The sequence below is a fragment of the Lotus japonicus genome, chromosome 2, assembly GCF_012489685.1.
Source record: "Lotus japonicus ecotype B-129 chromosome 2, LjGifu_v1.2".
Classification (NCBI taxonomy): domain Eukaryota; kingdom Viridiplantae; phylum Streptophyta; class Magnoliopsida; order Fabales; family Fabaceae; genus Lotus; species Lotus japonicus.
This window is the reverse complement of record NC_080042.1, coordinates 4859197-4885360: the sequence shown is the minus strand read 5'-3', so window position 1 is coordinate 4885360 and position 26164 is coordinate 4859197. Positions and strand designations below refer to the sequence as shown.

The following is a 26164-nucleotide window of genomic DNA, read 5'->3' as shown; positions in this document are numbered from 1 at the left end:
TCATTATATTTTTTTAAACAATCATTATATTCTGAACTAATTGATTGATATTATGTTAAATTTCAAATAAAATCAAATGGGATACCAACCGAATGCATTCAGTTATAAATGGAGAGGAGAAATTTCTGCACCTAAAATTTATTACCAAAATAAGTCTATGTTGGCTAATTTAAAATCTATGCAAAATTATTTTTGTCGATTTAAGGTTCGTAAATTTTGTACAAAGTCTGATATATTGCTATTTTATGACTTCAAATAAACAAAATGATGTCATATTTTGTGATTTATCTTTCACAACCCTAATTTGTGCTACTATCACATTTTTTTCCCCATGATTAATATGTTTTTATCATCTGCTTTATTATAATTGTTCTTACATTCTTAGTATGTTAAATTTTTTATAATTTAAAATATTAATCGATGTATCAAATACAATAGACACATTCTTTTTTTTTTCCATGATTAATATGTGTTTATCATCTGCTTCATTATGATTTTTCTTACATTCTTAGTATCTTAAATTTTTTTATAATTTAAAATATAATCGATGTATCAAATACAATAAACATATTCCCCGTGCAACGCACGGGTAAAAAAAATCACTAGTTTTCAATCAATCAAACAAACCCGAAATTCCAATACAAATACAAGCCAAAGATAAATGTGAGAGTCAAGCTTTCTAGGGAAAAGCTGACCCGCAAATTGTTGAAGAAAAGATATCATACAGCTGCAATGAGCATTAATTTTCTAAGGTTTCTCAATTATCTGGGGAGGCTGTTTTTTGGAAAGTTGCGCAATGGATTCTTCCTGAGTAGCTCTGTTTCACTGCAGGGAACAATCGCACACGTGTCAAGTTACAAGGGTCTTATATAATTGCTGTTAGCAAATAGCTAATTATCAGGTGAATCTGGATTACCTTTTCAAGTCTTTGTCATCCTCCTGCCTAATCTTCAAACTTGAGGACTTACAACCCTCTGCTTTCATACTTTGTGAACTGTAAAAACATGTAATAGGTTCATCAATATGTTCTAGATAGACATCTATTCTATTCTGGATCATTCCCAACAGATTCTTTTCAAACAGAAAAGGTAAGCTTTTCTCTTGCTCTAATAGTTGGGGAAGTTCTTTTGTAACAATTTTATTTCTAGTGATAATTCCAAGAATGAGTTTTTTGTACCCTAAATATTGAGAGGAGGAAAAGTTAACGAAGGGATTAGATTGATATTAACAAGTGTTGAAGAGTGATTAGATTTTCACCCCATTTTTAAGGTGTTACCAAACTGTGATAAGAGCAAAATTGAGAAGGTACAAAGGAGGTTGCCATTTGGGAAAGATATCTATATGTAAAGGTACTGGGAAAGTGATTCTACTTACTCTTGACACTCTTCATCAATAAACACAGGGATAGCACTAGCAGTAGCAGCTCCGGATATAGTCCCAGGTCGCTGTGGAATCTGAAATCATTACGTAAATTGGACGTTAAACAAATTTAGGACACAAACCAAAAGAGAAAGTAAAGTATTCTAAGATGTAATGTGATCAATCATGAGAAGGGCAGACAAAAAGAAAGATGTGGAGGAAAATGAGCACCTTGAAGGATTTCCATTTGCCGGGAATTGCATTATTTTCCTTATTTCTTTCAGCTCGAGCTCCAAGTGTGTGCCAAGGTTGTGATATGTCTGACTGTTGTGAGTAGGTCTCACCAGTGGCAGCTGAATCTTTATAAATAGAAAGTGAAGTTCCTCTAGTCCTACATGAAGAGAAAAAACATGGAGTATCATCAAAAAAATTCATGAAGATATTCTAAGAAATGAGAAATCCTTCACTTTCTGAATGCCTAGGGAGGAATGTAACATGAGTTTAAAGTTGACATAAGTTTGGAGTTAAAATTTCAAGTTCAATTTGAATGTCTCTGAAAAACTCATGATTTTATATATTTCTCTACAAACTAGGTATATAGTATATAAATGCAGTGTCAATTAGAGAAAAAACATATCAATCCTGCTTTTTGGACACCCAACAGTATCGACACCCCACAAACAACCCAATTTCTCTCTATCTCTCTTCATATCATATCACATTATATCTACTCATCTGTCTTCTATTCATTTCTCTCTAGACACCCACTCGGAGTGCGAGTGTCTACAAAACAGTGTATCTTTTAGGATTTTCTTTGAACTCAATGCCGACGTGGCAAAATCTTACTTCTCCATGGATGCGTGTGATGACGCAAATGGGAAGCCAACAGGCACTAAAAAAGTAGATAAGGATCCACGAAAGAAGAAATACAAGGGAAGAACAGTACTAGGTAGCCAATTGCGACTAAATAAAGCCAAAGATATAAGTGAATTGCTTTCTCAGTGTTACCTATTATTCGTAGCAGAAGAATTTCTGTTCAATGAGGCCAACGGTGCACCTGCAACACAGGGGAAACATTCAGAAATAATAGATTTGAGACAAAAGGTAACATACAGGAAAAACAGAGAACAGAAGACTCACGATTCTCTGTCTTGGCAAGAAGAGTTCCAAAGCTACGCCCAGGTGCTAGTTTTTCCATTGAATCCTAGGTAGGGAAAAAATATGGGGTTAGACAACAATAGTAGATTAGATAGATCATAGATCATATCATAGTTATAGTAGTTTAGATTGGAAGAAGTACTTAATTAGTACTCCACATACGTCTATAGTTTTTGGCCTTGTCAATGAGCGTGCAAAAAAATTTCTATAAGCAGCTTTCAATTTTTCAATGGGTTGAGCATTCCTGCAAAATGACAATCTAATGAGGGATGACAAAATTGCTAGTCCGTAAATCTTGCAGCATACAAATATCATTGGAAAATTCAACCATCAAAATTTGAAATAAACCAAAGTAGGAGAGAGAGAGCAACAACATTCTCGCCTTTCCAAATTTGTATGAAACGAAATTACACGGGGACATGCACTTTGAGTAATTGTTTGCTTGTAGTAAGTCCTATCAAGTCCTCTGACATCCCCTTAATCACTTATAATATGCAACCACACTACCTCCGTTCTTAATCTATTGTTGCTTTAGTTTTTCCAAATTTTTTCTAAAACTTCTGTTGTTTTAGAATCCAAGTTCATTTATCTCATGTTTACAATCTATACCCTCATGTAATAATTATTTCAGAATTAGTCAACCAAATACTAATCTGTTCTCTCACCCTATCACAATTCTCACCAATTGCTCAACCAAGTACTATTTTTTCTCTCTTTAAAATGACTCTCTTTTAAATAAGGGAATCAAGTTATATATAAATTATAGAAGTCCTAAACAGTATGCAAAACATCAGGAACAGAGGACATAATAAATGCAAAAACAATAGTCTTACTTACTTCCTAAAGTTATTAGGAGGATTTAGTATGAGAAGATGGAGTTATTCAATTGGGATATGTAACTAACACAATAACACATCAAACAAGAAAAGATTTCATTCACAAGCTCCAAGAGATGAGAGGTCAATACCTAGATATGCCAAGTTCGAATGTCTGGTTAGCAGCTTTAATCTTGTTCTTAGATTCCAAGTGCAAACCATAAGAAATGTAGAAATCGGAATGAGTTTTTCCAATTCCATTTGAATCTAGAAAAGCATATATAACTTCCTTATCGAAGCAATTATCTGCCTGCAACAACATTTAATAAATTGAAGCAAGTAAATTAAGTAACATCAACAAACAAACAAACCAACAGAAGTGTGATAAGATTAAGGGTGTGTTTGAAAAACCGTTGAGTTAACAGAAATGTGAGGAAAAATACATTCAACTTCAATCCAACAAACTGTTAACGCTTTGAAATTCATGCAAGGGGTGAGAAATGACTTTGAACGCCAATCCATACATAGCTGTTAACGCTTTGAAATTCATGCAAGGGGTGAGAAATGACTTTGAACGCCAATCCATACATATACTAAGAAAAACCCACATATTCAAGCCACACTTTGAGGTAGCGCAGATCATCCTTATAGCGCTCCGAATGCCAAAATGCACGCACGCACTGCTCGTAAATCACAACCAGCCCCGAACTGTCTCCACCTGGAGGAAACGCCTCCTGAACCCACTTAATACACCTTCAACACCATGAAAAAAAAAACACAATTAGGACATTGAAGGTTTTGTGTACATAAGTTAATCCTCAAACTTTCACATAAATTCATCATTCTGTCAATAAGCAAGAGAGTGCACAAATTAATAGTTAATTTGGTATCCCTAAGAATAAATCTACAGTGCTTTGGTTCTTGCTAGTGTTGTATACACAAATCAACCCTAAGAATTTGCCTACCATACATCTTCATTTTTAATTTCAAAATTCACTATTCGCATGTTTGGATTTTCATCAGAATCGATTCTAAAAAACCTAGAAGCCAAGATTTTTCTACCCCAAATTGAACATAGTTTCAAAATCAATAGGAGAAAGATTCACAAACATGCACTATTATGTCAAATACACAACAATTAGCAGTTATAGTTACACGGGTCAGCTATTCCATTACAAATCATAAACCCTAACCAAAAAGTAATGACAAATTCATAAAGACATAAAAAATTGATGGTACCTTTCGACAAATAGATCGAAATTGCGCAGTTAAGTAGTTAATACAAAACGATTTTCAGTGTGAAATTATAGATTAATTCCAAAATAAATTGAAAAAAGTGGGTTGTTATGAAGAGATGCTGCTTACTGTAGCCATGGGAGAAGAGGGTCTTCGCCTTGGTATTCATCGATTTCTTGAAGGAGTTTCATTCGGTGATGAAGGAGCGATTTCTTGAGGTTGTTATCGGTGTGGGACTTGAGAGCGTGGTTGAGGAGATCGACGTTGCGTCCTCTCTTCAGTGGTCTCACGTTCTCCTTGAAGATCTCCCATTCGTTCCCGCTCTCTCTCTTCGACGCCAGAAACGCTGTCTCTGCGTCCACCTTCTCGATCTCGCACTCCGCCATTGTTGTAAAGCTTCGTCTTTGACTTCTTCTTCTCGGGGAAAGAAACGGGAATTTGAGGGGAGCGTTGTTGGATTTAGGGATTCAAAATTTGAAAATACTGTAATATACTATGCGGATTCTAGCCGTTGGCTCTTTATATATTAATAATTAATTAATTTAAAATATTTACCCCACTCCACCAAGTAATTTTTTTTTTTGAATTAGATGAAAAACAAAATATAATTGTTTTATAATATTGGTATCTCTTATACGATAATTTTCATTCATATCATACAATTAATAATAATCTCACTACGCAAGTTTTTAATTTATGAATTAAATTTTAATTGTTTTTAAATATTAAAGGCAAAATAAAAAGTAAAAAAAGTGATAAGAGTTTGAGACATATGGGTTGGGGTCCAGCGATCAATCCTATGGTGCAATTTATCTTTCCGATGTAAAAAAAATATGTATATTATATAAGTAATAGTATAAAGAAAAGGGTTAAGCACTATATTAGTGTTTACAGTGATATTTGGTAAATAAACATTCTCCAATTTCGACTGAAAAAAGTTTAAGATTAGGGGTTCTTTCGGAAAAACGTCTTGTCAAAGTGTTGTGTGCAAAATGTGTTTTTCGACAAACGAGAGTGAACGGATGAATTTGTAAAGAAAACAAATAATTTATAAAGACTGGAAACTGAATTTCATTAATCAAAGTGCAAAGTACAAGAAAAGCAAGTCGAAAAACAAAGGAAAATTACATCAAATGAGAAATCGACAGGAAAATGAACAAAACAGCAAGTTTGAAAGCACTAAATGCAGGAATTGTAAATGACTGGTTCTGCAACATACTCCTTCATTGTCACGTTAGGCCTTTGAAGTCTCTTTGATGCGGACATGTGAGCTTTTTAGTGAGTTTTTTGGAGTTGAGATGGGAACCCTTTTTCTGAATTATCCTCTCCTATTTATAGTGCTCCATTGCTTCACATGTCCTTGACAGTTTTTCCTTCTGCTGAATGGGTTAGTGGGCTTGATGGTCCACTATCTCATACTTGCTCCAGAAGCTTCTTGCATCGTGGGACAGGGCATGCATCTCAACCGCTTGCCTGCATCGTGGGTGACCTGCGTCGTGGGGGAAGGCACGCGCTCTTAACCGTTTCCTTGCGTCGTGGGTGAGTGCACGTGCTCTTAATTGCCCACTTCTTTTGTAACTGCTCCAAGCGTTGTGGTTGTCGAATTTCACGATCAGCCCAACTTGCCAGTTTAACTTAGTATTTTCCATGGCTTTCTTTTGTCAAATTTCGACAATCCTTCCTAGGTGGAATTTCGGATTAACAATTAGTCTCTGTCTTTGTGTCGCCGTCTGACCTAGGTCCTTATTATTGAAAAAAGATCCTCATATTTGAAAATCATATGGAGCGGATCCTCACCGGAGCTCTGAGTGATGAAATGACACGCTGACAGAGTTAAGTGAGCCGACATTGATTTAAAAAAAAAATAAAAAAAAATTACTTGTCAGATTAATTACCCTAATTAACCAAAATTAATTAACTAACCCTAATCTAATTAACAAAATCATTTCCCCCTTTCTCTTATGGAGCTTCTTCTTCTCTTCTTCAGAAAAATCCTGATTTCAAATCAAACCCATTAACCCAAAATAAGATCCATAACCAAGCCAGAAATCCCACCCAAACCCATAACATAAGTGACGAAGGAGCATGACAAATTTCCAAATAAAATCAATTACTCATTCTTCCTTTCTTTCCAGATTGTAATTTTTTTTTAATTGAAAACATCTCATATCAAAAACAAAAAACACGTTACATATTATCAATGTAATGATGATAACGCATACATACGAATTGCCCAGAACAGATACATATATACACTTTGGAAGAGGGAAAAAATCCAAAGAAATAATTGGATTCCGAGATTCATAAAGAAATAATTCGGATCCAACCCTTTCTCATCAAACCCACCCAATTACTCACAAAGAAACCCGGCATGTAAGACCCAAGATTTTAAGCTTAGGATCAGTGGAAGAGATTTCCATTTACGATTAGGGTTGATGTATTGTGAAGGGAAACCTGAACTAGAGTTTACCAAATGAAATAAATTTATGAAGGAGAAAGTTCAGGAAAAGTCAAAGGATTACATCATGATCGATAAAAGTTATAGTACGATCGTTATACGCTTAACCTAGGTCAGAAACCCTAGTATATAGCTAATTTTCACTTTTAGGCACGACGGAAGTTAATTCCAAAAATCTTCAGAGAAATGTTAGAACTTCTCTTTTTCCATATATCAAAATCGTTTCGAGGCGAAACTCTAGGATCTACGAACGTCCGATTCCAATCATCGGAAGTTTGCCGAAACCGAATCCCTGGTATTTCAAAACCCTAGAATTTCTCGACGATGAAGACTTTATCTATTCAGAGCTTCAAATGAATATTCCACACGCGTACACCCATTTCTCTTGATGATTTCAATCTTTCTTCAGAAGGAAGTTTTCTATTCCGACATTCGATGCAAAAAGCAACTTATCGGGTAAAATAGTTTTATACCGACTATGCATTAGTTGCCAAAAATACAAGGAGACCTCTTTATGGTTTTGGAATTCTTTTGCCAAAACATATCTTTTAATTCACGGAGAATGACGCCGGAAAAATCAGATTCGCGAAACTTTCATTTTCCCGCGATTTGCCATCTTCTATATATAGCAAGCAAGTGAGAAGAAATCACAAAACTCCACCATTTTCAACCCATTCAAGGCCGCGAGTTTGCAAAGGAGAGGAGGAGGAGAGATTTTCTTCATTTCTTGCTTGATCGTCGATCAATCAGTTGCTACTTCAAGGCTTCGAGGTATAGTCGCTAATCCTTACCTCTGATCGCTTTTTCCATAGCTTTTCTGTAGAGTTTTCTGAGCGGATAGTTTATGGGTTTTTGCAAAACTATCCTGAATCTTCCATTTCTGATTCTAAACCTCTTCTATATGTGCCCAAGATCACTTCTGCCGGATTAGATTTTCCGTTATGTCGCCGGAATTCCGCCGGAATCAATTTTAGCCTTAAATACCCATTTTTGGAGTTTTTGAGGTAAAGCTTCAACCTTTAGGCTGAAAACTATCGCCTTAGCTTAGTGCTAGTAGGATTAGTTGTCATAAACGTCGTTAGTGACGTCCCTGCAAAATTTTATTTTTGGGATTTCAGTTTTGAAAATCCTAAGTTAAAAATCATGACCAAAATACCCCTGCGACAGTTTTTGATCCGATAATTTTTCCGAGTTCAGAATACCCTTAGTTACGGCTAATGAAAGCATAGGAACCAAGTTTTATCGAAGAAAAATCGAGCCCCATAATTGTGTAAAGTGGCCGAGCCTATTAGAGGGGGAGGAGGAAAATTTCCTTTTCCGAAAACTTGTCTTTTCGCGCTAGATTATCGTACCTTAGAGTATAGATTACTTCGAGTAACCTTAGTAAGTATCGATAGCTTAGTTCTCGATAGATTCTGATAGTATTTCTGTGACTTTGCTTTAAAGGAACTTTTGAGGAATTTCCTGAGGAGCAACGCTTTGCTTGTGAGGAAGAGTTAGAAGATAATCCTGGAGAATCTGCAGGTAAGGGCAACTTACCTTGCTAGTTAATGCTTTAGGTGTCGATGAATTCGACTTGATTTATTGTTTATGCACTTGTTTGTGTTTGACTGGTAAAATGTTTTCTGAGGCTTCGGCTGACAATGTAGATGATTCATCTACTGAATGTTTTTGAGAGTGAATTACATGCTATGTGCTATGTGGGTAATCTAGGATGTGTGGTGCATGCCTTATATGCTAAGTGTTATGTGGTTATTGCTTATTATGTGGATATATGACATGTTGATTGATGGTGCTGAGTTATTTATGCTTTAGCAATGAAATCTGAGTTTCTGAATAGTGAGAATAGCGGGCAGGTCATGCCGATTTTATTTTGAGAGTTTGGGGAAAGTTTGTTAGGACGAATGAGATTCGGGCCTTGTTATGGGTTTTTTCCATGGATCGAGACATTCTCTGGAGTCATTTGGGATTTGGAGATCCCGGGAACTTATAAGATTCGCGATAAGATTAAAAGGATATCATTTTGTAAAGAAAACTCATAAGACATTAAACAACCTCTAAAATCTTCAAATAATGATAATAAACTCGAAAGGAAGCTTAGGATGAAGGTCTTAGTTTTGGAAAACGAGAAGTGTCGTCGGATCCAAGTGTTGAGAATGTTAAGAGGTTTTTGAGTAGGTTGATACTCTTTGCTCGTCGAGCAGTTTGTTAGCCATCCAAGGGATGAGCCGAGAAGCTTCACTGAGGCGTGAGACCTTGTGAATGCGGGATACTCCACTGAGGCGTGAGACCTTGTGGAAAGCATGGAACTTCACTGAAGCGTGAGACTTCGTGAGAGCATTGGTGACCCGAAGAGTCATCGTGAGTGGTTGCACCCATGCATATACTCGATGAAGTGCCAAGCAGAGTACTTCGGTATAGCAGGAAGTAACGATCAGCCATGCAGAGTTGGATCGGTCCTGACTATACCTGGCACAACAGGAGGTAACGATCATCCATGTAGAGTTGTATCGTGCCTGTTGATGTCCGTCATAGCAAGCAGAAATGGTCAAACCATGTAGAGTTTGTACCGTCTTGACTATAGCCAAAGGTGATAAGCGACGCCCGAGCAGAAATGGTTAAACACGAGGCTAGTGTTACGACCGTCTCGAGGTGCCCAGCCTATAAGTGGCAATACCTTTGGTTTGTCCCGTCGCCAAGCAGAGTGACGTTGTTGTTTTGTTCCGTCGCCAAGCAGAGTGACGTTGTTGTTTTGTTCCGTCGCCAAGCAGAGTGACGTTGTTGTTTTGTTCCGTCGCCAAGCAGAGTGACGTTGTTGTTTTTTTCCGTCGCCAAGCAGAGTGACGTTGTTGTTTTGTTCCGTCGCCAAGCAGAGTGACGTTGTTGTTTTGTTCCGTCGCCAAGCAGAGTGACGTTGTCGGTTTGTTCCGTCGCCAAGCAGAGTGACGTTATTCGGGTACAGTTTATACCTTCGGGTAATTCGGACATCGACGGGGGATATGATCGACCGTGAGGTTAGGATCGACCTGTTGATTGTCGGGCATAGCGGAGGGAAAAGTCGACCCGCAGGGTTAGGACTGATCCGGCTATGTCAAGGTTGTAAGGGACACTCGGGAGTTATGGTCGATACAATGCCAGTGTTAGGACCGACTCAAACGTGCCCAGCCTACTCTTTCCGGAATCGTCGAGATTGACGTTGCATTGACATATCATGCACTCTAATTGTATCGTTATGTGTTTTGATGAGTTGATGTTGATAAACATCGTTATGTGTTTTGATGAGTTGATGTTGATAAACATCGTTATGTGTTTTGATGAGTAGATGTTGATAGATATCGTTATGTGCTTTGATGATGGAATTGTACTAGAGATTTGATAACATGCTATGTTTAAACCTTAGGGTAGACAATGCAGAACTTATATGTATATAGACAACATATATATATATACCCCTTATACTTTATCTGGTGTCTTGTATTCTCTATCCTATATTCCGTAAGTTGACCCTTGCACGTGCTACCTGTGTTTGGGGGGCTATGTATGCCCTTTTTGTCAGATGTCGTTGGTGGATTCTTCCGTGATTCCTCGTCGTTCGGGGAAGACCCGGAGCGAAATGACTACTATTGAGCCTTCGACGTGGACCCGGACTTCATGCATGACCAGATGGGAGTCGATGATGGAAGTATGGGGGATGGGTAATTAGAGTCTATTAAGGTTGGGTGTTAGTGTCCTAGCTCTGACTTATTCTTATTTTTGGAGGGCTTGTGTTGCTGACACTTGACCTATCATTTTGGGGATTGTACATTTTGCCTACGGGCGTTACACTTTTCTACTTTCCGTCACTGGAGGTTACTCGTGACGAGGTCGCTACTTACAGCGGGGAATGTTATATGTATTGTGTATTAGTTCTGTTACCTTTCGCATATGAGTTTTATTTATTTCAGTCTTAGTTGTCATCAAAAAAAAAAATATTTACGTTTTTCCGCATTAAGTTTATTTTGGTTACTAAAGTGACGCCACCGAAATCGGGGTGTTACACGGCAAAACTCCAAATCCCAAAGAAACCAAGAAACACTAAATCTGAAAAAGTTGACAGCAAGAAGGATGAGGAATAAGGAAGACTAAAAAACTCATAACCTTCTCAACCAGAAACCAAAAACAAAGCAGACCCAAAAGAAAGAAGATCTACAACCTTGCAGCACCCTCTCTTCTTCTTCCCCAACCACCGCCACCACCCACTCCATCTCCTCCTTACCTTCACAAGGATCCAAAGATGCAACCTTCACGAGGGTCTTCGTTCTCCAGACCTTCGTTCTCTCTCCAGCCAAGATCCAAAACCAAAGTCTCAGATCGAAAGATATGTATACAATTTTAGTTTCAAATATCTTCCTCATAGTCTAATATGTTATCATATTTCAGCCAACCTTTTATCTTTTACATCCAAGACTGCGCCAAATTACAAGTCGACAAGGGGGTCAAACACAATTAACATTTAAAACTCATATAATTCATATATATAAGAAAGATAAAACATTTAAACATAAACATAAGATAATAACGATACAATTGTTTGACTAATTAAAATTGTATGTCATGTGCCCTGTCAGGGAGTGAGTTAAGGTAGTCGGTCTGTGAGCGGATTTTTCCGCCTCTTGACCTCTTGTCTTGGGTTGAGAGAGCCTTGGACTGCTTTCGGCAAGGAACGTGGCAAGCGTCGTATATTCGCAATAGGAAACTATATGAATCAGAGGGAAACCCATCCACATTGGTTTGCGGAGGTCCTCCGCCGCATCCCAATGGATGATCAAACAACACCTCTCATTCGTTTAGTTCCTAATTATTTCATATATATCAAATACTCAATAATTGTAATTAACCGTGTAGTTCGTAAAAATTATCCGTGCATCGCACGGACAAACGGGGATAAACCTATTATATTTCCAACACTCATTCTTGTTTGTAAAGAAAATATGTATTCAAATGAATGTTTTGATTAATACAGTAATTAATAGTATAAAAGTTACAAAGTCACATTGTTAAATTAAGATAATGTCCATGAAGCCCCGATCAATATTATAAAAATAGTTGAGTCTAAAGTTTTCAAACATCTACACCGTACCTAAAGATAGTAAGTATATCTAAAATAAATCATAATATTTTGATGAGTGAGTTGAACACGATGCATTAGTTAAATACGTAATACTTTGGGAAAAAATGAGAACTTCATACAAAATCTTACTAAAAAATGGTTGAGAAAGAGATCGAGCTCTTGCCATGCGAGTAATAACAGGAGGGGCGGGAGTAATGATATATACACACCTCATTTTTTAAACACTTCATTTTCACCTCTTTTTATTTCTATCTCTCTCATCTTATCATCTATCACATCTCATATTTTCTCTCTCTTACTTTTTCTTTTCTTCCTATCTCTCTCATCATTCCACCTCTCCACCTCAAAAGAGAGGCGTGGATGAAACATTACCCGGGGCTACACTGTTGGAAAAATGCTTCTCATTAGTTTATTAAATATGTTGATGTTCAAAACCCTTGTACCGTGCTTTATGTTCTAAGATTTACACAATGAGATCACGTGGTCTATCAACCTGACAATAGATTATAGGAATAGATTTAGAATCTTAATAATATATAAAGCTCATCCTCCAAATTGGGCCATGTTGCAGTCTAATTTCCAAATGTCGCATTTTCATTGGTTGATTTCACTTAATTTTCATATGTCAATTTCTTATTGGTCCAAGTCATTTAAATCGGCACATTTAATTCACACGGTTTTGTCCATAATGCACATGGTTTTGTTCATACAAGATTCACACGGTTTTGACAATAAACATAAATTAAAAATTGTCAATGACAATTAACAGAACTAAAAAATAGGCTTAATTGGTGATATGCTTTAAAGATTCACACGGTTTTGACAATAAACATAAATTAAAAATAGTCAAAGATTCAACGCGTCATAAGCTAATAATCAAGTAATAATTAAATACTATAAATCATGAATATAAATGTGGAACTAAAAATTAGTCATCAATTTGAAAGGAAAGTTACAAATTAACGTAATTCAAATTTGAAAAAGATTCAAATTTAAAATAATTTTCACCTATTGGTGCTTACAATGATTTTTGTTTTTTATTGGCTGATAATATTCACTCACTAAATTAAATCAAAAGGTTAAATAAACCTAGCCATCACATTTTCTCTCCTTTTCTTCAATCATGTTTCCTCTCAAGCGTATCTTTTTTCTCCTCCTCTCTCACAATTCCATCCCAAATCCTTTGCTCCTCTCGCATCCGGTTTCTCCTCACGCGTCTCTGTTTCTCTGTATCTACCCTGCCTCTCCCTGTTTCTACCTTGCCTCCAGTTTTTTCCATCGTCGATTCCTCTTCTTCACTTCATTCTAATAAGCGCCTCCTCATCGACGAATGAAAAAGGTGATTCTCCTTTTTCCAATTGAGGCTTTGAATCGATATGCTCCCTTTATGCTTTCATATTTGTGAATTAGGTTTTTACGTTTGTGTTTGAACCAATATACATCCTTAAACCTGGATCAGATCAGAATGGTGTGGGTCAATTGGGTATCGGCCTTTCGGGTATGCAGAAGCAAGATGAGGGCTATCAACAGAAGACTACTGTTTTTTTTATTTGCCTTCACCTGATTCAGTTTCAAGGTAATTGTTTGTTCTTTGCTTTAGCTCTATTTGGTATTCAAAATTGCTTTTTGCTTGCAGGGCATAAACAGGGCATGAAGATTGATAAATCATTATTGGAAATTGTTCTGAATGGTGTCGCTGTGAACTGCTGAAGCAGATGAAACACCTTCCATTTTTAGGAACCATTTCTCTCAAGGTCTGAATCAATTAAGGCTTAATTGATTTAGGGTTTTTAGTTTCTCATTCAATCTTTTTTTTCCCAAATATTCACGAATTTGATTCATGGTTTATGATCTTTCCATGATATTTTGATTTTTTTATATCATCCACAGCGATGACTCAGGTATCTTCTCCCCGGCGGCTAGGTCTGAGTCCTCCTCTTCACACTTGCTATCATTATGCCTTCATCAACATCAGGTATGTTGAAGCAATATTTTTAATTTTTAATTTTTAATTTTTCAATTTTTTTTAATTGATTGATTAGTTGATTAGTTGTCTTATTAACTGCTGAATTGATTATTTGATTATTTGCCTTATTAGTTGCTGCAGATTAATTTTAATTAGTTGCCTTATTAGCTTGTGAAAATTTTAATTACCCGGGCCCAACTAATGATGCAATGATGGTGCAAGATTCCGCAGGCGCACCGGAAAAGGAAACTAATAATGTGAAAGCTACAATCCCGGAAACAAAGCTTGCAGAGGATTTTGAATTATTAGGTGATTGGATGACAGTTACTAAACGCAAGAAAAAACCTCCCAGCAATCAAGGCCGTAAAAGTGTGCCTGGAAGTAAGGGAGCCAGTTATGGAAAACCGGTGCACAATAAAGAGGTGAACAAATCCAAGGAATCAGATGTTGTGAATTCCATGCGGAAGGTGGACCCAGTCTTTGTGATGGGGATTACCAAGCCTATTACCCAAGTGGCCCCACAGGAGAATAAAAAGAGAAGATTTCGAACTAGTGAGGCTGACAAGGCAGGTGGGACACAAGTGATGGCCAGCTCCTCTAAAGATCCTCCTAACGACTCGACGTGGGAAGCATCTCAGCTAGAAAGTATGGTCTTTGGCCAAACTATGCAAGCAGGAGAGATTGAAGACGATTACAACAAGAGAATTGGTGCAAATGGGCTCCATGACTCTCTTCATATCCAAACTTAGCATGCATGTGAACAAGGGGCAAGCCCCCTTACTAACTCAAATCCTCTTAATGATAGGGTTTGAAGATTGCAGAATTATTGCTTGGAATGTGCGTGGTGCCATGCACGAGTCTGGTAAACTCTTCATCAAGGAATTGATTAGGAGTAAAAAACCAGAGTTCATTTTCCTTTTTGAAACTAGATGTCAATATGCCCAAGCCAGTTTCTTCTGGAACTCTTTGGGTTTTACCTCATCCTTTGTGGCGGAAGCTAACGGCTTCAGTGGAGGGATTTGGGTCATGAAGCGATCGAATTCTAGCCTCTCAGTTCGTCTTCTCCATCATCATCCTCAAGCGGTAACGTTTGAAATTTGGCAGGATAACATGTCTTGGGCCTGCAGTGTTGTCTATGCTTCCCCTGCGTCATCCCAGCGTGACATCTTGTGGCAACACCTCTCTACCATTCGTGCTTCTATCTCTATTCCTTGGCTTCTAATTGGGGACATGAATGAAATTTTGTTTCCTTCAGAAGTTAGGGGAGGTGAGTTCCACCCTAATCGAGCCCAACGCTTTGCAACTGTCCTGGATGATTGTAATTTAATTGACCTTGGCATGGTAGGTGGCAAGTTTACTTGGTTCCGCAAAAGAAACAACAGGTTGATCCTCTCTAAACGACTTGATAGGGCTCTGAGTGATATCGACTGGAGAACAGCGTTTCCAGATGCAACCGTTGAAGTAATTACCCGTGTGCATTCAGATCACAGCCCGTTATTAGTGCAATGTGGTGGACCTGAACTTAGAGCAGTTTCCAACCATCCTTTTCGGTTTGTTGCCGCCTGGGCTGAGCACCCGAATTACAAAAGAGTGGTGGAACAGGCATGGCAGCGTGGTGACGATGTCATCACTACAAAGCTTGATTGTGTGAGGAAGGATTCTGAAATTTTCAATAAAGAGGTCTTTGGGGACATCTTGCGGAGGAAGCGTTGGGTTGAAGGGAGATTAAGAGGGGTCCAGCGGGAGCTAAACTTTAGAGTTACTTCTGACATGACTCAACTTGATGCTGCACTTCAGCTAGAATATAATCAAATTCTGAAACAAGAGGAGTTATTGTGGTTTCAGCGTGCTAGAGGGAATAATGTGAGGTTTGGAGATCGCAACACCGCTTACTTTCACACTCATGCTGTAACTCGCAAGCGTCGGAATCGCATCCATCGTTTGAAGCTTGCGGATGGAGATTGGTGTTCAGATCAAGGGATGCTAGCCGCGGAGGTCCTCAACCATTTTCAATCTCTCTTTGCTGCTGGTTCTCCTCGGGTGGCAGATGCTTTCAACCATGAGCGATTTCCATCCTTAAAGGCTGCCGAGAAAATGATTCTTAGTTTCCCGGTGATCACAGAAGAAGTTAAACAAGCTCTTATGTCTATGAGATCTTTCTCAGCCCCTGGACCAGATGGGTTCCATCCGGTATTTTTTAAAAAATATTGGGACCTGGTAGGCGAGGATCTGTGGAAGGTGGTTAAGGATGCTTTTGATACAGCTAGTGTGAATAATCATTTATTGGATACTCTTGTAGTTCTCATTCCAAAAATTGATAATCCTTCGTCAGTCAAGGAGCTCCGACCAATTAGTTTATGCAACGTGACCTATAAGCTCATCACTAAGGTAATTGTGAATCGCATGCGTCCTATTCTTTCCCACTTGATTGGCCCCATGCAAAACAGTTTCCTCCCTGGCCGTGGCACTATGGACAATGCTATCTTAGCTCAAGAAATCGTCCACTACATGAATAACTCTCATGCAAGGAAAGGGAGTTTGGCATTCAAAATTGACCTGGAAAAAGCTTATGACAGTGTATCTTGGGATTTCTTGGAAGAGACCTTAGACTTGTTTGAGTTCCCTAGGCCGCTAATCGATCTTATTATGAGTTGTGTTCGTGGTTCCAACTTGACAATCCTTTGGAATGGATCTCGTCTGCCTACTTTTAAGCCGGGACGTGGGCTCCGTCAGGGTGACCCTCTATCTCCGTACTTGTTCGTGTTATGCATGGAGAGATTGTCCATACAGATCCACCACTTAGTGGACTCAGGTGAGTGGAAACCAATCAGGATTGCTTCTAAGGGCCCTCCTATCTCTCACCTATTTTTTGCAGATGATGTTTTGTTGTTCTGTCAGACTACAACGAGACAAGTCCAGTTAGTGGCTGACACTCTAAGGCCTTTTGTGATAGCTCGGGTCTAAAGATTAACATAAGCAAATCCAAAGCGATATCATCTAGAGGTGTTTGCTCCACGGTTCGGGATGAAATCCGGCAAATTGCTCCGATTCCTTTTGTTCGTGACCTCGGAAAGTACTTGGGATTCCCTCTTTCAGGGGGGAGGATGTCCAGGGGAAAATTTAACTATCTTCTTGAGAACATCACAAGAAAGTTAGCCTCTTGGAAAACTAATCTTCTTAATCTCGCAGGGAGAGTTTGTCTCACAAAGTCAGTAATGGCTTCAATACCTACCTACACAATGCAAGTGTTTTGGCTTCCTAGGAGCATCACTAATAGCATCAATCAGGCCATGCGTCGGTTCATTTGGTCCAAAGGGAATGGCAATCGAGGTTGGCATCTAGTGAAGTGGAAAACTATCACCAAGAATAAGGAAAATGGTGGACTGGGTGTGAAAGATATGGGTGACCAAAACACAGCCCTCCTTGGTAAGTCAATTTGGCATCTCTTGACTGATTCTAACAAGTTGTGGGTTCAAGCTCTTAGCCATAAGTACCTTCAAGGGAACTCTATCATTTCTGTCCCTTGCCGGAACAATGCCTCCCCCGTTTGGAAGAGCATCATCAAAGCCCGTGACCAGCTTAAAGCGGGATTTCATTTCAGATTGGGATCGGGGGACACCTCGATTTGGTACAGCAACTGGTCTGGTGAAGGGAATTTGGGAGAGCTGCTTCCATTTGTTCATATTACGGATACCAAGTTATGCTTGCGTGATGTGGTCGTTAACAACCAGTGGAACTTTGACAAGTTGTATACGTGGTTGCCCGATGAGCTAAAAGCCTATTTCTCTAGGGTGACTCCTCATCTGAACCCTGCTGCAGCTGATAACTGGACTTGGAACCATACTAATGATGGAAGGTACACCGTAAGGGAGGGGTATCGTTGGCTTCGGGATCGCACACCATTTCCAGCAACTGTCCAGAACTGGTCGTGGGTTTGGAAGCTTGTTGTCCCGGAAAAGATTCGTGTCTTTGTCTGGCTTTGCTTGCACGACGCTCTGCCTGTCAACACTAATCGCTTTCGCTGCAATTTGGCCTCCTCTGAAGCTTGCACTCGTTGTTCTGGTCCTCGTGAAGATGGGCTTCATGGTTTGCGTGACTGCCTTCACTCGAAGGAGCTTTGGGGAAAGCTTGGCGCTTGGGCTTGGAAAGATTTTTGGAATTTGGAACTCTCATCCTGGATCCAATCCCAGGCTCGTGGCAGCCATGCTACTCGTTTTCTGGTTGGTTTGTGGAACGTCTGGAAATGGCGGTGTAACATGATATTGGATCCTCACCCTTGGTCGTTGGATTGTGCTTGGCGGAGGTTATGCCATGAGCATGATGATGTAACTCGCATTTTGGAACCTGATCTGATTCATAGTGATAATCACCTTCTCATTGATAGGTGGCAACCTCCTTCTCCAGAGTTCTTGAAGCTTAATAGTGACGGGAGCTATAGAGAAGATGCGATTGTCATGGGAGGTGGTGGCGTGCTTCGAGACTCTTCGGGGAAGTGGGTTAATGGCTTCATATCTCAATATTTGGAAGCTGCTAGCTGCTCCTTCCTTGCTGAGGCGCTCGCGTTGAGGGATGGTCTCCGGTTAGCTTGGGACAACGGTACTCGTAAGCTGGTTTGCAACTCTGACTGCAAAGAATTGATTGATGCGATAGCTGACCCTAGCCGTGCAAGCTTTCATGCCCATGGGTGGGTGCTGCGTGAAATCCATGCTTTGATGACAAGGAACTGGCGAGTGGAGCTTTTTTGGTGCTGTCGAGACGTGAACATGGTAGCAGATTGTCTGGCGAAGAGAGGGTCTCTTCTCCCCGTTGCTGGCTACAGTGCGTTGGCTACCCCCTCCCCGGAGCTTGAAGTCCTTCTGTTGAAGGACATTATTGGGTTTAGTTAGTTCGTTTTATTTACTTGTTAATCTTCCGATGTATCAAAAAAAAAAGCACTAAGAAGCATGAAAGACATGTAAAGATAAATAAGATGAATGCCACTAAGTTGGAAATTTTGGGGTAGTGAGACATTTTTTGTGACATGTGTTATGTGTTAATGAACGATGTCTTGACAGTGTATTTTTTCCACATTGTGAGGATCAAGTTTGCTTTGTAGGGAATAAACTGAGGAAGGTCCCTCACATCTATCATGTTTTCATAAGCAGATAGGAAGACCTTGCCCTATTGGCCATGGATAAAGTTGAACCACTTTCAATTTACGATTTGAAATACAAGTCGGGCTGTTGGGATGACGTAGGAAGATCCACCGTCAAACACCATAGCACAATCCATTGGGGATATGAGCCAGATTCCTTGGCCTTGAAGGAGCTTCTGGCTTGCGGTTATTGGATGTAAAAGACGAGTGATTTTAATGTAATTTTAGCTAATATTATAATCTTAACTGCTTTTTACTAAAGTCCTTGAATTAGTTTTTAGCCGTGTATCAATCCATATATTAACTTTTTTATTTTCTTTGATGTTTTAATCTTTAATATATGTTATACTAATAAAATAGGCAGAGACTATTTGGACCATCCCTCTTTACTATCCACACCATCCCCTTAAGTGCAAAAATACATTTATACCCCCAAATATTTTAAAAAATAACTGCTCCAATTAAAAAAAAAACCTAATCCCAACATAAGGGAAATCGACGTCTGTTAAATTCAAAACCTTCCGCAATCAAGATAGCGGTAACTACCGCAGTCAAGATAGCGGTAACTTCCGCTATCAAGATAGCTGTAACTTCCGCTATCAAGATAGCAGACACAACAAACGTGAGCATTAGACAAAACATAAGGGAAATTGACGTCTGTTAAATTCAAAACCTTCCGCAATCAAGATAGCGGTAACTACCGTAGTCAAGATAGCGGTAACTTCCGCTATCAAGATAGCTGTAACTTCCGCTATCAAGATAGCTGTAACTGCTATCTTAATAGCGGAAGTTACAGCTACCTTGATAGCGGACGTTACAACTATTTTAATTGCGGTAGTTACCGCTACTAAGATAGCGGTAGTTACCGCTACTAAGATAGCGGAAGTTACCGCTACTAAAATAGCGGTAGCAATTAAACGTCCGCATTTTAAGTGGCGGAACGAACCAGAACCCACATATTCAACCCAGATTTACGCGAAAAACCCGTAAAAATCCCAAAATCTCACCTATTTTGAGCTTCTAATCTTCTCTTGATCTCACTCACTTATCTTCTACACTGATTTGAAGCTTCAAGGTGTGTGATATATTGATTTAGAAGATGAAATATGGATGGGGGAAGGTGAGAGTGGAAGAGGAAGAAGGAAGAAGAAGGTGAGATTGTGAGAGTATTTTTTTTACTGCTTTGTTTGTTTTCTATGTGGGGGGTATTTTTGGAATTATAAAAAAAGGGGATGGTGTGGATAGTAAAGAGGGATGGTCCAAATAGTCTCTGCCAATAAAATATACAAAAGAAATATTTTTTTGCATAACTGAAATAATAAGGTGGAGGTGATCTATTTCTTTTTAAAAAAGAAAAAATTATTGTGTTCTCTTCTATAAAAGAATAGTGACATAGATATTATCTAGATACATTATGTGAACTAGATAATAGAGAAAATAATTTCTTAATAATACCATTGCAATGTTAGTATATTTTTCATAATTTTAGTATTTTTTTTTTCTGCAAAAGATTTATTGTAATATGGAAGTGTTGAGATACTCGACATAGGATTACAAAACCATATAAAAGAGAGTTAAACGCAAAAAGAAAACTTGGGTAGTTTATGTTGTGTATGATGCTATTCGAAAAGTATGAGCATGAATTAGGAACGCGGAAATTCCTTGCAATTCGTGAGTTTTTTTGAATTGTAAGTCCTCCGCTACGTTAGATCATATGTGGTCAAAATTACATTCTTCTAAATATTTGTTTATACTTTTTTTCTCTTAATTTTATTTACATTATTAAAAAAAACTCCTTTTTTACAATTGAATATTTTGATAATAGATCCATAGTATCACATGTAAACGATGTAGAGGCAAGAGAGGGATAGATCCATAGAAACACTTTATCCGCGTCACTTAGATTTAGAGGACTAATTGTGCTTATGTTGCTTCTGTAACACCCCACTTTTCGTTATTAGGTTATTTATTATTTTATCTTAATTATTATTATGCTATATGGTAATTTGATGAATTATGTGATTATAATTTAAATCTCATGTGATATAGAATAAGATTTAGATAAATAAGTTTGTTAGGTTTTTGTGTGAGTAATTGAGAGTGGGGCCCATTAGTATGACTATTTAAGGGATATGAGTGAATTAGAAAGAGAGAAATCAGAATTTGAGAATTGGAGAAGTTAGCAGAGGAGAAGAAAAGAAGCGTGAAAGAGAGAAGGGAAGAAAAGAGAAGAAAAAACCTAGAATTTGATCTTCAAGAGGTAAGGGTTTGAATTTATCTTGTATAATTGTAGAATAACAGAGGTTGAGTTTAACATGAAGGAACCCTCATCTTTTTTGAAAATTCAGAACTGAGAGACTGTGTTGAGTGTTAACATGTGGTGAGAAAAATTGATTTTGAGCGAAATTGAGGTTCCGGGGAAAATTGGGTTCTGTTATGTTTTGCCCGCAGATACCCTAACAGTCTGTGTTGTAGAGAGCATAACTCTCTCTACAGAATTCCAAATTGAGTGAAACCAATTTTGTATGAAAGCTAACTCATAGGGCTATGTTGGGTAATATTTTCATAATTTTTCGATTGCTGGTTCAATACCAGAATCATTTGCAAGTTTATTCTGTTTCTGCCCGCAGACACCCTAGCAGCCTGTGTTATAGAGAGCATAACTCTCTCTACAGAATTCCGAATTGAGTGAAACCAATTTTGTATGAAAGCTAACTCATAGGGCTATATTGGGTAATATTATCATAATTTTTAGATTGCTGGTTCAATACCAGAATTATCTGCAAGTTCACTCTGTTTCTGCTCGCAGAAACCCTAACAGCCTGTGCTGTAGAGACCATAACTCTCTCTACAGAATTCCAAATTGGGTGAAACCAATTTTATATGAAAGCTAACGTATAAGGCTATGTTTGGTAAAATTTTCATAATTTTTGGACTGCTCATTTAGTACCAGGATTATATGCAAGTTTGCTATGTTTCTGCTTATTTCTGAGATTGATTCTGAAACTGATTCTAGTAATTGATATGAGACATTTGATGATTTTGTGTTGCTATTTTGTCAGTGGAATAGTGAATGATTTGATAATTGTATTGAAGTGTTATTTTGTGCAATTTTGGTGTGATTTCCGTTATGGAATTTGGTGAGAAAATATGTTATATATTTGGGGCTGGAGTGGTCTCAAAATTGCATGTTTTAATTTATGAGTTTTTGCACGAAATACACTTCATTTAGTCAAGAGGCAACGTGTCGGTTTTCATCGGAAAACTGAGGTTTGTCCCAGAACTGGCGTGGTTCTGGAAGTCTGGAGTGGACTTCATTGGTGGTTAACTGTCTGGAGTGGACGCGGTGATACCGCTAAGGTTAACAATTGGTACCACATGCATACATTAGAGTCTCACACACTAAGTTTCACGTTTTCAGTGGTTTTATGTGTTTGGTGATTTGTTGGTGAATTGTTTTGCTGTTGTGGTAAAGTCGAATTATTATTCTTCTTTAAGCTTATAATTTTTCGAAACATTAATAAGAATTGTGAAACTGTCTTGAGAGAAAATATTATAATCACTCAGATTTTAAAGTAAAGGTGAAGAGTTTATAAAGCAGGATCTGAATTGTTTACTTGCTCTTTGTTATGTTATATTTTATACAATGTAAGTTCTTACCCTTCTGTTGGAATGATGTTCTATGCGACATCGCTCAGGTACAGGAGGTAGAGATGTGGCTCATGAGGAGTAGCTTCGGAGAGTCTTAGCTTATGTTATTATTATTATTATTATTATAAAATAAGTGTCTTGCTCTGTAATGTAACACTGGTTAGATATTTTACGTTACTTTTACATTTATGTTGAGAGGATTTTATAATCTCTTCTTATGGAAGTTGTTGAATAATTTTCTAAATGATGGCGATGTCGTACTGTTGACGGCCGAAGTGCTTATGAAATTCAGTTCTGAGTATGATGAATTTTATTGGAATATCATGGAAGATAAACCTATTTAAATAAGTGATTTTATGCATCTTAGGATTATCTGACTGGTTTAGAAATTTCATTGGCAGGAATAATTCATTCTTTGAAAAGCATATGAACTTATAAATTTTCAAACACAATCAGTGTTAATTTTAATGAGTTTTCGTGAAGAAGTGTAATACTCCCTTGATATGTTTTTAAACTCTGATAAACGTTTTTAAATAAAACAATGGGAAAAAGGGGGTGTTACAGCTTCTAGTGGCATATCATCATTATTCTTGCCTGGAAGTAGAACAATTCATTCTAAATTTTGCATTCCATTAGATGCTACAAAGATCTCAACATGTAATATAAAGTAGGGAAGTCTACGAGCAAAGCTTCTGCTTTAAACAATCCTTATTCTACGGGATGAAGCTCAATGTTGAAAAAGTTTTGTTTCGAAGCTCTCGAGGTTACACTCCGAGATTTAATGGGGTTGAAAAATGAAGACAGCGTACATAAACCTTTTGGAGGAAAAGTAGTAATACTTGGAGGTGATTTTAGACAAATACTACCTGTAATAACTAGAGGAATCAAACATGAGGTTGTGAAAGCTACTGTAAACTCTATCATGGTGGAAGCATTGTAAAGTTATGAAATTGTCTAAGAACATGCGGCTAACCGCAGCTGAGACGACTGATGAGAAAAGAAATCAAGGAGTTTGCAAATTGAATTCTTAAAATTGGAAATGACGGCCATCCTGATTTCGAAGCAGGAGAGTATGATGTTCAAATCCCACCGCATCTGCTCATCCCGATTAGTCCTGACCCATTAATGGAATTGATTAAATATACATATTCTGACGTTCCGCACAAAATGAAAGACCCGCAATTCTTTCAAGATAGAGCAATATTGGCCCCTACACTAGAGGTTGTTGAAATGATAAACACTTACATGCTTGGTATGATAGCTGCTCCAGAACGTGAATATCTGAGCTTCGACTCTGCCTTGCGATCTGATGAGGATTCTGAAATCCAAGGTGAATAGTTTACCACAGAATTTTTGAACGAAACTAAAAATTCAGGCATCCCTAACCACAAACTATTATTTGAAGTGGGTATTCCAATCATACTCTTGAGAAATATAGACCAAGCATCATGTTTATGCAATGGAACCAGATTAATTGTGTATGAACTTGGTGTGTTATTGGTGCAACTGTTATCACGAGAACAAATGCTAATGACATAGTGGACATTTCAAGAATGAACTTGGTACCTTCTGATTCCAAATTTCCAATTAAATTTAGAAGAAGACAATTTTCAATTGCAGTATGCTTTGCGATGACATGAAAAAAGCCAAGGACAAACACTATCTCAGGTTGGGCTCATCCTACCGAGGCCCGTCTTGACTCATGGTCAGTTATATGTAGCTCTCTATAGAGTACGTTCAAGAAAGGGTCTTAAACTTTGTATACTGGATGAGTCGGGCAAACAACATACCAGTACTGTAAATGTAGTGTTTAAAGAACTTTTTGGAAACGTTTGATGCATACAACAAAATTTCATTTATTTACTTCATTTTTCTTTTCATATATTATTACACTGTTGATTTATACACGATTAACTTATTTATAATTTAAAAATTAGATATATATAAAAATATATTAATTTATTACAAAATTTCAACATAAAATTCCGTGCAACGCACGGGTTATCGGACTAGTAACCAATAGGCAACTAAGCCCTAGATATAAAGAAAAGCTTTGATTACCAATTAGCCATAAAATAACGGTCGAGGGTGTAAGATCAAGGTTTGATCAGTGGTTGCATCTCTATATTTTGATGATTACAATTAAGGTTTGTGATGATGAACAATTGTGGTACCCTAACGTTTGTCTTTTCTAGCTGTGACAAACAGGTTCTGAATCTGACCCAAGCCTATTTATTCAGAAGAAGAAGAACCAAGGGATACTGAAAAGAGAGCTCTAAAGCGTACCATGTTCGTTCAGAACAGTGGCAAAACCTTCAGAAGTTCTGAAGATACAAGCTCTCAGAAGTTCTAGAACCAGAGTCAGAAGTTCTAAAGACCAGATGTTCCAGTGGAACGGTCCAGAAGTAGAAGACTCAAGTTCTGAAGACCTGCAAGAAGTTGGTTTTGAAGACCCAAGCTATTCTAGCTCTGACGTTCAGAAGTTCTGAGGAACTTGTTCAGAAGCAGAAGTTGCAAGGTCAGAAGAATCCAAGCTTTAATCCGACAAGGATCAGAAGCTTCACCAACGTTCATCTGAAGCCTTCAGATCTCAAGTAAACTGGTGAAAGGACAGGTCGCTATCATAGTACAACATCGTACAAGTCTCAGTCTGTCCGCCACCTACCTCGTGCAGCCTAGCAGTCTGATTTTACAAGATTGCCACTCCAACGGACAAAACCCTAGCAACGGCTACATCACAAGTCTTGGAGTATTTAAAGGCTGAAGAAAGAAGAAAGAAGCTAAGAAACTTTGCTGAATACATTCAACTTATTCGAACATTCTCTTAGCATTATTTCTTCACTGTTCTTAAACATCTGAGTTTACTATTAGCTTTTTAGAAGCACAACTTGTTAACCCGAAACCTTTTACTTTACATTGTGAAGTTCCTTAAGAGACCAAGGTTGGTCGGATCTTGAGAGTACTGAATCAAGGTTGATTCAGTGTTTAGCTAGTCTTAAGAGGATCGGTAGATCAGCTTCTTAAGAGGATACTAGTGAGAAAATCAGTGTATTGTTAGTCACTTAGCAGGTAGCAAAGTGCAGTTGTAACACTCATTGATTTTAGTGAATTACCTTCATCAGAAGAAGGAAGAAATCACCTTCACGGGTGGACTAGATTAGCTTGAGCTTTTATCTCAAGTGAACCAAGATAAAATACTTGCGTGCTTCACTTCGTATCCTTCAGCACCTAGTTCTTATCTTTGAGTTTCAAAAAGTTCTAAAAGTACACCCTTTAT

At 38.0% G+C, this 26164-nt stretch overlaps 1 protein-coding gene across 1 annotated transcript; it reads right to left on the bottom strand.

Moving 5' to 3' along the window:
- Positions 1 to 550: 550 nt before the first annotated feature.
- LOC130737445 (mitotic spindle checkpoint protein BUBR1) lies at positions 551 to 5046 on the bottom strand. Its single transcript, XM_057589208.1, has 10 exons — positions 4698 to 5046; positions 3941 to 4085; positions 3485 to 3642; positions 2680 to 2761; positions 2500 to 2563; positions 2368 to 2416; positions 1591 to 1750; positions 1375 to 1454; positions 917 to 994; positions 551 to 825 (listed from the first exon to the last, which is right to left on the bottom strand). The coding sequence occupies exons 1-10, from the start codon at positions 4952 to 4954 to the stop codon at positions 762 to 764; spliced, it is 1137 nt and encodes a 378-aa protein (XP_057445191.1). The 5' UTR covers positions 4955 to 5046; the 3' UTR covers positions 551 to 761.
- Between the last annotated feature and the right edge of the window lie 21118 nt (positions 5047 to 26164).